The sequence below is a fragment of the Orcinus orca genome, chromosome 5 (assembly GCF_937001465.1).
Source record: "Orcinus orca chromosome 5, mOrcOrc1.1, whole genome shotgun sequence".
Taxonomy (NCBI): domain Eukaryota; kingdom Metazoa; phylum Chordata; class Mammalia; order Artiodactyla; family Delphinidae; genus Orcinus; species Orcinus orca.
Window position 1 is genome coordinate 63,987,171 of NC_064563.1, and position 14,216 is coordinate 64,001,386.

General features: G+C 44.8%; 2 protein-coding genes across 6 annotated transcripts in view; one reads left to right on the forward strand and one right to left on the reverse strand.

The window, feature by feature from the left end:
* Positions 1 to 4,379, reverse strand: part of LOC117196047 (uncharacterized) — a 79,073-nt gene extending 74,694 nt beyond the window's left edge. Inside the window, exons 1-3 of the mRNA XM_049709846.1 lie at positions 4,304 to 4,379; positions 3,975 to 4,189; positions 3,295 to 3,732 (exon numbers count right to left, since the gene is read on the reverse strand). Of these exons, the coding sequence (XP_049565803.1) occupies positions 3,295 to 3,732; positions 3,975 to 4,189; positions 4,304 to 4,379 (729 nt within the window). The remainder of the gene's footprint in view (positions 1 to 3,294; positions 3,733 to 3,974; positions 4,190 to 4,303) is intronic.
* Positions 1 to 14,216, forward strand: part of SOX2 (SRY-box transcription factor 2) — a 120,822-nt gene that overhangs the window by 69,775 nt on the left and 36,831 nt on the right. Inside the window, exon 3 of one of the 5 annotated variants that reach the window (XM_049710655.1) lies at positions 7,562 to 7,847. The gene's annotated coding sequence lies outside the window, so the exon portion shown is untranslated. Of the gene's footprint in view, positions 1 to 7,151; positions 7,848 to 14,216 lie in introns of those variants that run through there. The other 4 variants (XR_007477707.1, XR_007477709.1, XR_007477708.1 and 1 more) reach the window with 4 other exon arrangements.

A 14,216-nucleotide genomic window follows, 5' to 3' on the forward strand; every position in this document is an offset into this window, starting at 1 on the left:
TTTTATTTCAGTATTTTAATAACTCTGCTCATAACAATAACTATTAATTGTGCAGTCTGTTAGGATAATGAAAGAACAAAATAAATGTCATTCACAAAGCATACAGCACATCTTCTCCTGCCTGACACCCTAATACTTCCTCTTCCCAAACATACCTTCAGATCCTTCATACAGAATTACTGCCCCGTGCAAAGGCCATCACTGCCTTATTTGCTGTTGCTCTTAATTTTAACAAGCTGAATTCCTGTAGTACACTTGCTTAATAGTTTAAACATTCTGTTAACAATCAGGTGTTTGGCCTATCCTGTTTCTCTTCCATTCTGTATAGAAATATAACTCCAAATAGTACATCTTTCTGGGTTTGTTTCTAAATTAGTCCCCACACTTAATTATGAGGATGAGAGGGATGCCTTATTCCTCTTTGTTATAGGCTAAGCTCTCAGTAATCCCAAACAAAAGAGCCAGTTCTGGAAGATATAGGATTTGCTAGCAGGATTATGGTCTCATAGATAATGATGTGCAGTCAGCAGAAGCGAAGCTTTATTTTAATTCAAATAAGCTAGTAAACAAACCACTGACAAGTCTGCTGGTGAGAGTAACTGACTGCTGTTGCCACATTGGCAGCTAAATTATAGAAAATCTATTATACCCTGTTCACCATATGTTTAATTTAATACAAGATATAAATTAAACTATCCACAGTGCCTATTAAAATAACAATACATTTTTATATTTTAATGTCTTAAAATAATTTTTACTGACCTTTTAAAGGGTGGTTTTGCTATAGGTGATTATCTAGGGGGGAAAGGTAGTTAATAGAAGGCAAAAAAAAATTAATTGCCTTTCTGAGAAAATAAAAATATAAATGTTCACTGGTTTGCGGTTGTTAATAAGGTTAATTAGCAGTCATGTGTTCTGTTATTACTATATTTCCCTCCCACCCTTTTGGTTTCTGAGGCTGGAGTTTTAAGAGTGATACTTAGTTTGACCTATCTGAGTCTGTCCTCATGAAATCATTACCTTGACCAAGCCAGCCTATGGGTAGCCTTAAACCTGATGCCAACTGAGACCTAAATGCAGAAAACTGAGTTTAAACTCTAGGTTCAACTTTGGTATGGCACAGGAAAAAGACATAGAATTTTATATCCCTGCTTCAAATCAATCTCTTCATAGCCAAAAGATCCTAAGGAGAGCCACAATTAGGAAGCTGCCTTCCAGAAAAAGGAGAGAAGAAAAAGACAAGACCACACACTGTTCACAGTTTCCTCCTGAACCCGCAATAGTCAGTAACCAGTGGTGCTTGCTTGAGTCTATTTGAACTCAGTTTAGCAGATTTTAAAGACCATGATGGGTTTTAGAATTATAGAGCTGGATTTCAAACCCAGATCTACTGTTTCCCAGCCACAGATATTTAAATCAGCTGGATCTTCCCTTACTCTGTTTAAAAAAAAAAGGGGGGGGGGATAAAAATACCAATTTTATAAGATTATTATGAGAATTAAATAAGAGAAAGTATCTGGTACATAATAGATGGCCATTAAAGGTTAGTTCCTTTGCTCTTATTACCCTCAAGCAAACAGAATGTTGCTCTTTCTTCGAGGGTGAAGGGAGAATGTTAGGAGAAGGGATTGGAAGGGAAGGTGTAAATAGAAATTCTCCCCAGAATCAGTTTCCTTGGATCGTTAACTTCTTTCCACAGGCAAAACCTTAAATGGGATGCTCCTTGTCTCCCAAAATTCACCACAGTTTTTACTCTCTTTAAGACTGTATCAGCAAATGAACTTATTTACAAAACAGAAACAGACTCACAGACATAGAAAACAAACTTATGGTTACCAAAGGGGAAGGGGTGGGGGATAAATTAGGAGTTTGGGATTAGCAGATACACACTACTATATATAAAATAGATAAACAACAAGGACCCACTATAGAGCACAGAGAACTATACTCAATATTTTATAATAAACTATAATGGAAAAGAATATGAAAAAGAATATATATATATGCATAACTGAATCACTTTGCTGTACACCAGAAACTAACACAACATTGTAAATCAACTATACTCCATTTAAAATATATAAAATATATATATATTATATATATACACATTTTAAAAAAGAAGAAGAATGTATCAGTAAGCCATCCATACCAACTGCCCATTCTTGGGCCTCTGAAATAGAGGGGCAAAGAATAATCACACTTTGGGATACCTTTCCAAACATTTATGTACATACAGCTTTTGCAATGGGTCTGCAAATGTGTTCCTGGAGCTGCACTATACAAATTCTGGTTCAAATGTAAACTTATCAAATCCAACTGTGTACTGGTAGTTACAATACTGCAAAGGTGTACCTTTGGAAAATATCCTCAGTTTACGTTATTCTTGAGGTCCAGCAGATGATGATAATATTTTAACTAAAATGCAAGTTAATTTATCTTGGGAGCATGGTACTAGTAAGACTGCGCCAAATGGACACAAGACAGATATCCCACGGTCCTTTCCCCTCGCTCCACTACCCTCAGAGGTTGAAAGACCAGAGACATTTCCATTTACTGAAACTCTACAGTATTGATAAAGTGAGAAATTTTTTTAAAAGTCACAAAATGTGTGGCATATTTTAAATGTTCAACATTTTTAAATGAACACTCTTAACACATAAACACGAACATATGATTGCAGGTATAATTTCATTTTGTATATATCAAGAAGAGTTTAAGGAACGCTACCCACAGGCCTTACTCCTACCTCCAGCTTTCCCCTTAATTATAAAAACACACCCTTCTTAGTCCGTTCTTAGCGTAAAACAAAGACTGGGGGAACCTCAGAGAGTTCCACAAGTTGGAACACGAGTGGGGAGGGAGACCACGCTGCGTCTGTGACCACTGAGGAAACAGGCCGCCTTTCAGCCTGCGGCCCCCCCCTTCGACACCTGGGCTTCCCAGGTCGTGGCCGAGAAGCCGCGAGCCGCCTCCCCTGGGAGCGCCCGCCCTCCTCTCCCACCTTCCTTCCCTGAACCCCTCGAGTCGTCGAGGTGCCCACCGCCCAGCCCTCGGGGAGGACGCCCGGCTCCCCACGCTCCCAGGGCTCTCCCGGGCTCGGTCTCCACACGCGGCGCACTGGGGAACGAACCGAACCCGCCACACTGAGCGCTCGCTGAAACAAGCGGGTCCCAACACGCTTGAGCCTAGAGTCAGGGACACGCGCCCGCCCGCCCCTTGGGGCGCCCAGAGTGGGAAAAGGCGGCCGGGAAAGCGGGCCTGCAGGCGCCCGGGACCCAGGCTTCCACTCACTCGGTCAGCGCCGCGCATCCCCTCGCCGAGGGCCTCCGCCCTCCCTCTCGCAGCCGGAGCCGGAACCGGAGCCGGAGGCGGGGCCGCACGGAGCCGCGCCGGCCGCGCCCAGACGTGCGGGCCGCGCCGGGACGTGCGGGCCGAGAGCGCGGGAAATGCGGCGGCGCGCGAGGGCCGACGGGCAGGCCGGGATGCCGCGGCTCCGGGGCTGGGGAAGCGCAGCCAGGCCGGCCGAGCCTCCGCTTTCCCACGCGAGCGCAGTCGGGTCAGGCGGACCGGTTCCGCAGGGCCCCGCCAGCCTAGAAGGCCGGCCCCAGCTGCCCTCGGGTTTCCGCTGACCGAGGAAAGGCTGCGGGAGGCGAGAGGGCCGAGCCTCAGCGAGAAGTTTATTCTAGTGGCTCTGAGAACTGAGGTTTTCTCTTCACACACTCGCGCGCGCTCCCGGGTTAGGTTTTAGAATCTAAAGACCTTGCATTTAAACCACGTCCCTCCCCGGGCTGTGTCCGGCGGAGGGTCGCCCTGGCCGCGCTCCCCTGCCTGTCATTTTGAGAGCTCATCAAGTGGCGGGCTTGTGTGGTGTTGGTTTTGTCTAAGTGAATAATTGAATCGTGTTGTGCGAGTTGACGGGAGCAACACGTTCAGAGTCCCGTGGTGTATTTGGAGGCATTCGCGGCCGGTACCCTCCGCAGGCTGGGGAAGCAGTCGCCCTCCGACCTGGCGCGGGCGGCTCCTATCCGAGCCCCGCTGGCCGGCACTCGGCCGCCCGCCCGCGAGCCCTTGTTCCCAGAGGGTCCCCGGGGCCCAGCCCGCGCCGAGGCCGTCCGAGTCCTACGTTTTTCCGTGTGGAGAGGTAGAGCGGCCAGTAGTGAATGACGGATTGCCTGCGAGAGGGAAGCTACAGTTTTCACGGTAGCTGATGGCTAAAGCATGGCACTGTGCCATCTCTGTGAAACTCATGATTTGTACGGTCACTGGTTCCCTGGAACATCCAGACCCTGATCGTGCGTACAGTGTTTCCTTATAAGCAGCACTCGCCAATTTAAAACCAGGTCCCGGGTGCCCCTCTTGCTAATCCCCTCTGCCATTAAATCCTCTTCTTTTATCCCCTCTCTACTTTCCTTTCCTTTCCCTTCCCTTCCCTTCTCTTCCCTTCCCTTCCCTTACCTCACCTTACCTTACCCTCTCCTCCCTTCCCCTCCCTTCCCCTCCTTTCCTTTCCTTTCCTTTCCTTTCCTCCCTTCTTCCCTCCCTCCCTTTCTGCCTTCCTTCCTTCCTTTTCTTCTTTCCTTCCTTCTTTCCCTTCCTCAATCCGAGTTGTTCTTGCTGAATGCATCCCAGTAGTGGGGGCAGGGGGGTGAGTATCCCCTCCCCACCCCATCTCCCCAGTAGGCTTGTTGCTTGTGGAACTGGAGAGCTCAACTCTGCCCCCAAAGCCCTTTTGAATAGTGAAGTTTCCAGTTCAGAGCCACCTATAAACGCCCATAAATCAGTGCACACGGATTCCCCAACCCCATCAGAAAGCCGTTTCTATAACTTAGAATTGTTTTGGTGGTGTGTGTTTGCTCTGAGAGAGGAGCTGACCAGTTAGATTAGTTTTTGGATACAGAAAGGTTGCTGTTGTTGTTGTTTTAAGCAATTTTCCAGTTGCAGGCAACTGGTTCTTGATTCCCTCACCTACCAAGGCAGTTTGTCACTTTTGCCCTTCACCGTGACACATTCCACATTTTTTAGTTATAGGCTGAAGTTTTCCCCCATGTCAGATAGAATGTCACTGCATTACAGCTTTTGAGACAACTTTTGGAGACTTACCTACAAAACTGTCTTCCTATCCTTAACCAGAGAGTGAGGCCACCTGAGAGATTTTAAACTTCCTTGTGACTGGGACTGAATAGATCCAATTGATAAGATGTGTAAGGTTTACTCACTTTTAGACACCTTAGGGTACTCACTGATGCCTTCCTATCTTACAGACTTAGATTCAGCCCCAAGCCCCTCCCTTGCTGGAAAGAGGACAAGCAGTTCAGATTCTTCTTTCAGTTATATGAAAAGGAAAATAGCTTTCATCAGGTTGGGGCATCCTTTATAAGTTTTGATATTCAGAAAAAAACGTATGACGAGGGAAGCAGGAAGAGATTATTCCGTTATTTCAGTGGATTACTTTTGTAGTGCAAAGTTATGAAACACTGTATTAAACATTTTACATGTACTGTCTCCCACTCCACCTTTAGCTGGAGTAAGTATTTCTACTGTTGACTTTCCATTTTGCATAATGCATCCCCTCCCACCTTTCCAACAGTGAGGAAAGCAACACACTCCTCAGCCTATTCTATTAAAGTTTGCTCTTGATTTACACTCTCCACTCCCTCCCTCCACCAACACACACTTATATAGGCACAGTTTTCTTGATCCAGAGAGTGTTGGGATGTGTATAACTTTTTAATATTGTCCTGACTTTCATTCCTTTTGAACTAATATTAAGGTGTTCACCGAGATATAAAATGAATTATTGAGAAACAACCATGTGAAATATTGTTTAATTTTCTGTTTTATTGTTTGTGTTTGTTTTTCAAGTTTTTTAGGAAAGGCTGTAATTGGTGTCTAAGTAATAGTCCTCAAGAATTCCTTATTAGATTACTTCAGACCAGTTGTAAACCAATAATATTATTGTTTCTGAAAGGGAAGGTAGAAGCTAAGATCGGTTCTGTCAAGAGATTCATTTGAGGGTTTATCTTTTATTTTGAATGGTTTGTGGGAAGAAAGGGAGGACTAAATGGGGCAGGGGGCAGAGATAGAGAACCCAACGAAAACTTGTTTTTAAGATTAAAGCCATTTCCCCAGACTACTGTCTTGCCACAAGTGACGATACACAGAGCAGAAGTCATCAAAGTGGATTACAGTCACTCTGGGCTATTGGAGGCCCAGAGAGTCCTGGCATTAATTCCTATAGAAAGGTAGAGAAACCTAGCCATCTTCCCCTGCACTTCCCCTGCAGCACCCTCATTGCCTAAGTGTTCAGGGCTCCAAGTTGATACAGACCTCAGCTGGGTCTAGGTGGCAGGGCTTCCCCTGTGAGGGGAAGCAGATGTTCTCTGTGGAGCTGAGGGGGAAACAGGGTGGCTATAAGAAGCCTGAGGGCATGGGACACTGTAGCAGGAGGGCTGTGGCCACCAGTCCCCTGGCAGGATAGCAATCAATGAGTCAAAGCTAACTAACAGTGAATGAAAGAGAGCCAAGAGTAGGACCCTTTGGGTGCTAAAGTCTAACCTTTAGCTTGTTCCACTCCTCCCCATGGCATCCCACCCTAGGTTTTCTGGGATTGGAGACCTAACTAGAGGAGAAGGGGAGCATGGTAAGAAAACATGCCTAACCCCTGTCCAACATGCATGCACGGGTGGAGCTTGCAGAGATCAGGAGACACATCTCAAGTCCTCAGTGATCTGTGTGTCTGGCTTGTGCAGTTATGCATGGCCAACAGAGAGTGGGGAGCGGTGGGGAGGAAACATGGTTTTCTCCCGTCACTCTATCTGGGGCTGGTGTGTTTCCTCTCCCCCCAGCCCTCCACCTCACCCCATCAGGACCAAATAGAATTGAAACTCCATTGCCTTTGCCTGCACTGAGCCTAAAAACTCAGTATTTGATAAGGTTCCTGCACCATTGATACAATTGCAGACTTTTTCAAGCCTCCTCAAAGAGACAGATGTTTGGGCTGATTAAGAATCGAGGAGGAAACCTGCAGCTGCACCAAGGAATAATCTATTGGACAAATATTTTAATAAAAAAATATGAAGAGATCAGCCTGACCTTGCAAGGTCTTCTGCTTTAAAAAAATCTTTATCAAACCCCTATTCTATGGCTTCAATAAACAGAACCCATTACCTCACGGCATCTTTTGTTGGCCCCATACAAGAGAGAACAAAATGGTTATTCAGGGGAACGCTTTCGATTTTTATTGTGGGTAGCCTGCACAAAGAGCCGTGTTATTGTATTTAAAAGAACCATCTGTAGCAGAAACAATGGCATCAAATTATCTTTGAATACCCACTGAAAAAACATAAAGCTTTTTTTTTTATTCTTCTTCTGTACGGTGGGGGGATAGAGCAGTGTTAGGATAACTGACTTTTTTGTTGTTCTCTGGGTGCATTCTTCTCGCTCCCCCTCTCTCTCCCCCTCACCCTCTCTCTCCTCTCTCTCTCCCTCTCCCTCTCTCTCTCTTTTAAAAAATCAGCCATTTGGGGTTTTAAGCCATAAACGATTTTTCTTGTTGCAGGGGATTGCAGTGGCAAAGCTAGGCTAGGTCTTGGAGGCTGGTGTAAGGCAAAGCGGTTGAAGGCAGGAGGCTGATAGAGAGACTGGGGGGAAGAAAAGCCGAAATGGATTCACGGTGCTTTGGATGGAGGATGAGAGGGGAATTGCAAGCTCCTTCAACTCGTTCTGTCCGGTGAGAAGTGATCAAGCTTGGGCTGACAAGAGGCTCAGGGAGCCCTCACGTTCTTTCGCTTTTTTACCTGCCAATCAAACTGCTACAAGACAACACCCTGATCTGACATGGACATGTAAGTAGCTTGCAACCCAACTTTGACATTCACTGCTAGCTCACTCCTCTCCGCCCACCCCCCCAACTCACTTTCTTCTCTCATTCTATTTTTTTTTCTTTTGACCTTTAAGAGATGTGGAAATACACCCTGTGTGGCAGTCATTTAACACAGACAGATTTAAGTCTGAAAGCGTTAACTTTTGGGATTAAATACTAAGTTTGATTTCTTTGACAAATGCAGAAATGAAATGACATTATTTTATTCTCTTCTGAGCAGTTTTAGCACTGAGCGTAATCAGCTGCCACGCAATAGTGTGTGTGTTTCCTTTTCTATGAAAATAAAGAAATCCGTGAGCCTCCAGAGAGAAACGCAGAAATGAAATTTTCAGGCTTCCATTTAAAAAATATTAAAATCCAACATTTCATCCCTACAAAGAACCTTCTCCATACCAAGATTACATAGAGTGGAGAGAGTGATTTGAGTCAAAAGGTATATATCATTAAGGGGTTGCTACCGTTTCATCTGGCATCTTACTATTTTGGTGGTGGCTGGGGGGAAGGATGAGAAAAGAAAAGGAAAGGGACATGGCGACACCTTGTTCTTTATGAGAGATTGACATTGAGGGGGCTAGAGAAGCAAGAGGGCAGGATAAGCAAGAAATATTACCTGAGAGAAGGAATTACAGAGCATGGCGAAGCTGGAAGCTAGGAGGGCTTCTGTGGGAAGTTGTGCGAGGGAGCGGGGCTTGCTCTCTGGCGCCCTCTAATGGCAACTAGAACCAATGTTTTACTTTCTCAATTCAGTACTGGGAAAAGCAGCTGGGTTTTTGTTGCTGCTGTTGGTGGTTTTCTCCGCAGACTTAGAAACTAGAGACTATTAGTGGAGTAAATTGATTGTTTTCATCCCGGAAACTTATGTACATGCCTTAAAATTATCAATATCTTCTCCTCAAACATTCCTCCTCTCCCGAAATTTTGTTAGAGTAATAGGAGAGGCTAATGGCAAATTGACTTACGGAGGGTGGCCCATGCCCAACTAGTAATTCGGGGAAAGGGATTCCTTTCCTACCTGAACAGCATTCTGACTCTTCTAATATACTCGAGAGCTGTAGCGGGGTGGGGTGGGGAGGGATGATTTGGAAATTGCAGATTCTGACACGGGCTCATTATAATACAATTTAAAGGGGGCTCTTAGGAACCTCTGTTATTTCGACATGTGGTGGTAAGGGGGCTTTCCTTCCCGCCTCCTTTTTCTTTTTCTTCTTTCTTTCGTTCCTTTTTTTTTAAAATTTGGTAGATAAAGGTTAATCTTGGGCTGAATGATAGAGCTATGATTGACAAGAGAAAAGGTGTTGAGGGCAGGTCGCGCTGTCTTATTTACAGCCCACTGCTTGCTGTAGAGTCTTTGTTAGGACTGGAAAGCTAATTTAGTGCTGATCAAAAGCACCACAGAGTTAAAGGACTGGTAATGACTGCTAATTTCATTTCAGCCTCATGCATCCCCAACTGCTGTAATTAAAGACACGCTATTTAAATACAGGTGAAGGTTTTTTTTTCTTCTTTTTTTTTAAGTTAGCGTGGGGGTGGGTGGATTACAATTTTGTTTAGATTTCATCTTATACTTGGGCATTATGTAGTCCAACATCAAAAAAAATTTTTTAGAGTCGCTTCTTGCCATTTATACCTGGCTTTGCAGAATAGGCAATGTGAAATGTGTCAATCACATAAAAGTCCCTATTTAAAGAAAGAAAGAAAGAAAAAAAAAAAAAGGATGCAGAGGAGTAACTGTTTGGGGGCATTTAAATATTTAGGTCTCTTTTTTCCCCCTTCAAATTAATAGAAGGGCCTTCGAAATAGCTAAAGTATTTGAAACTTGGAGCAGGGTGAACAGGCCAAAGGGATCAGTGTCAGCTTTTTAAGTACTTCTAAAAAGATCATGTGAACAGATGGAAAAATATATTTTTAATTAAATAATTTCCCCCACACTGTAGCTGCAGTGTTGGCTCAGAAACCGTGTAATTCCCCCACCGATAGGAGTTTCTTTATGAGAACATCAAAGGATAAAAAGCTCTACATTTTCGTAGTTGGTTAAAATTGATAACCACCGCCCCCCGTACACACACACACACATACCCATGCACACACACACACCCCAAAAAAGAATTTAGCCTTTAATCTCTTTTTATCCACGAAGACTAAAGCTCTGTACTCGACCCCGCGAGCGGCTCTCGCCTTCAGGGGCTAGAACCCGGCTCAGATGTGAAGCGTGGCTGAGCCGCTGCGCAGGTTCGTGGCCAGCGCCCCCTGTTGGACACAGTTGGAGCTGCGCGGCGCCAGTCCTAGAAATCACTAGAACCTTGCTCTGGGGTTAGAGAAAACTTTTTATTACCCTCCGAAAAGCAGATGGGAAGGGGAAACAAGTTCTTATATCCTTGAAAGATAATATAAGTTTAATTCAATAAAATTTTAAAAGGAGATAACGCAATTTTAATTTAATATAAAATAAAGACGAATCTCTTCACCCTCCTCACATCCTGGCAGCCACTTCCTACCCCCGTTTGGATTTGGGACTCTTTTTAAAGATTTAGCGGGGCTAAAACAGGTAGAGAAGCATGATTTTAAAAGAGAGAGAGAAAGTGAGAATTTTCCTCTGTAGCAGTGGAGAACCAAGCAAAAGTTACTTCTCCCGTTTTGTCCACATTTCAGAAAATAAAACGAAAGATGCTGCTGCGTGCTGTTTTGACATTGTCAGCAGCATCTTGAATGCCCTCAGAGGCCCTTTCAAGTATAGTAACAGTAACGGAGTCTCTGAGTAAACGAAATAATTTGCTCCTTTAAAATTTTATTTTCAGAGTGTAATTAAAAGGTCAGTCTCTTCTTTGAATGTTTCATTTCCCCAAAATCAATCTTGATCAAACTTTTCCTTTCCCACCTAGCAGTTAAATTCTAGATGTTCTTTAAGAAACAGGTGCCTGACACCTCTCTCTCTCTCTCTCTCTCTCTCTATTTTCCTAAACTGTAGGATTCCAGGAAAGGTGTGCCAATGATAAAGAGTATTTTCTTTTTAAATTCAGTATTTTCATTGACCAGGAATTCAAATTATCCTAGGAGAAGAGGAGTATTTTTTACACTTTCAAAAACTACCTGTCTACATGAGAAAGAGCTTTGACTTTTTCTTTGGTCTGAGAGTGAGGGCAAAAGTACACTTTGAATTCTTTCAGAAAGATAAAATGACACATCCTCTGAGCTTAAAACAGTGGGAAAATATGGGTTTGTTTAGGTGTTTAAGATCAAACTGAAACAATGTGTGTGCTAAAAAATGAACACAAGTGGTCTCAACAAGGTGTTTGATGATTTGGATCTTGAGGATTGTACGTACAATTTTAACTTTTAGATAAAAACCTCAAGAAGTTTACGGCTTGTTTGTTTGCTTTTTTTTTTTTTAAGTTTGCCTATTGAAGGAAACTAGCCTCATTTTCATGACAGAATTACTTCTTAAAATATTTAATACTGTGGCTACTCAAGTTGTTTTTAACGTTGGTCTTAACGTTCTTCCCACCTCCCACAGTCAGCAGATCTGAGATTGTGTTTTCAGGGAAATTGCTGCTCGGTGAGATGAGAGACGCTTTCTCCCTCTGATGCCAGAATCGAATCTCGGCTTATGTTTCTCAATAATGAGTTCGGATACAGTGGCAGGGAGAGAATCGAGGCTTTAAATCAATTTTTACCCGGAATTCTATGGAAATGACGGGCAAGCGGGATTCTCTGCTAGAGAGGCCCCCTCACCCTTTGCTTCACCAAAAGACTAGTCCCCAGTACAGAAACATTAAGTCCGGGCCAACTTTGGTGCCAACCCCGTTAAGGTGACAAACAGTGCTCTGACAGCCGAGGCCCCAGGCTGCCCGGGGCGTGGGGAGGCCAAAACCAGCAGAATCTTGGAGGTGCCCAGCTAAAGAGGGCATATGCTTGCTGTTCGGAAGTGATGTAGAATTTGCAAAAGCAGGGGCTGAGATTTCACACACGCCCCTTCTGCCCCGCGGGGGTCCCAACCTATAGGGAGAAGTCTAGGGGAGGAACCGCACCTGGCTGAGGGAGGGCAGGCAGTGCGCCCCCAAATTCCCAGGACCCAGGGAGAAAGCGCAACCCCTAGTTTAGGAAAAAGAACTAAACAAGTGGGTGGCCTAGGCCTGGGAATACCACCCACCTCTCCCAGCACAGTGTCATTTCTGTGGTTTCACGCGGCCTCAGCCCCTGCTGGAATCTCACGCCCCACGGCGGCAAGCAGGAAAGCAGCCCTTCCATCTTTGGGGCCTGGGGAGGGGGCAGCGAGTGACTGACTCCTTAACAGCAGGCAGAGCCGCAACGCTGGCAACCCGCTGCGTTTTCTCCGCAGCAGCAAAGCGCCCTTTAGGGGCGGGGCGGGCATTTTTGGTCTCTTGTCCCAGTGTCCAGGCCAGAGCCCGAGCCTGTTGGCTGGGCGCCCTGCTTTGTAAGTGGTCAATCTTGCCCTATTCTGAGGGCGATCTGGGAGGATGGGCCAGCCTAGCTTTGGGCCCACTGAGTGCCAAGTCCTCGGCTCCATCTCCCCTCCATCCCTCACACCTTTCCTGGTGAACCCGAACCTCATTCTGAAAGCAAGTATATGGGTCTTGGAGTTTGGTAGCTATTTGGGGATGGAGAAAATGATTGGTTATTAAAACCAAGATTATAAGGATGAACCCTCATTTATCATTGTTTGCTCTTTTACTTTGTCTTTAAACTTTGAAGATCCTTTAGTTCACTTGATCCGACCCTGAGACAGACAAGGCGCCAGGGAGAAAGCACAGCCCGGCTTGGGAAGGAGCTGGGGTATAGACAGATACTCATCTCTCCACCACTCAGCAGGCAGATAAGCACTGCCAGACTGTGGGTCCTAATCCAGGGCCCAGCTGCTATGTGGGTTGCTGAAGGGTGTTGAAACAAGTACAACTTGACACCATTGAGCCCACAGTGCTTGTCAATAATCTGTGAATTAGGTGCAGAGATTGTCACCGTAGATCATAACAGTTTCTGAAGGACTCATTACAGCCTATCGTGTCAATGATCTTCAAATTAAGGGGGGGTGGGGTGAGAGGGAAAAGGAGTGGGGAGAGCCTACAAAAAGGGAAGAAGGGTGGGAGGGGAGATAAAAGTCAGAGCCCCAGCTCCGAAGGAGCCTTTAAAGATTATCAGGCTAACAATCTGAGAATTCCATTGGGATGGGTTTGGAAGCCCAACTCCATCTGAGCCGGGGCTGGAAGGGGGGGCACTAGGGCTTGAGCAGAAGTGGACCCCTGGGAAGGCAGACTTCTCAGACATTTCTTTTGAGAGCAGAAGAGCTTTTGGGAGAGGGCTCCAGATGTCGATGGGAGGCCTTGATGCCAGTCCGCCCAGGATGGGTGTATACTTTCATTTAGAGCACTTTCCAGGGCTAGATGATGCTGCAAATCTTGGAGAAAAAGTGGGTAACAGTTTTGTTTAGAGCTGATGGTGATTGTAGGGTGTTTTTTTTTTTAACGGCTTGCTTTCAATGTCTTTTCATGGAAACAGGTGAAAGTCTTTCTTCCTTTTCCTTTGATAGTACTCCTATCCCTCATGCACACATTAAGCAGAGCTTTCTTCCCCCAACTTGCTTTTTGGGGTGCCAAACACCTCTGCCTTCTGAGGTTGTTGAGTTGTCATTTTTTTGTGACTTTGTATTATGCCTGACTGTACTTCAGGAAAGGGGATTTTGCAGGTAACACAGGAGCAGTATGCACCATGAGATCTCCAGAAGGAAGAAAATTAAATCCCATTGCTCTAGCTTGGAAGGGACCAGGCTAAGGGAAAGATGTTCTCTCTGCTTGGTAGATTGCCAGTACAGTGTGTGTGGAGCCCGGCACACACTGGGGTGTCATTTATGTGTCATTTAATATGGCCTAGGGAAACCTTAAGGAGGGCTTACGTTTGCTTTTCACACAAAAGTTGTGGTCATAACTAAATGAAATAATCACAGTTGGAGAATTTGAAACAATCATCTTTTTCCTAAAATGAGGGTAACAGCCCTGGTCACTGGAAAATTAGGATTCTAAGGAAACCCTGTTCCTTTGGTATGATTAATTGCACAAGATAGTGTGGTGAATCAGGGAGATTTGTATTTAGACTCCCAAGCAATGATTTAGAAGTGTGAAAAGGCCCATGGGTTTTTTGGCCCATTTGCAGTTCCTGGTAATCTGTTTGCTGGGTTTTTATTTTTGTTTTTCATTTGCTTCTCCTAAATTTTAATATCAAAATCATAGGTTCATTTTTTCAGTGCAAATGAAAACCACTGGTGGCAGCTCTTTAAATTTTCATTTTGTCTTTTTAAAAAGAGAATTTCTGTTTAAATAAT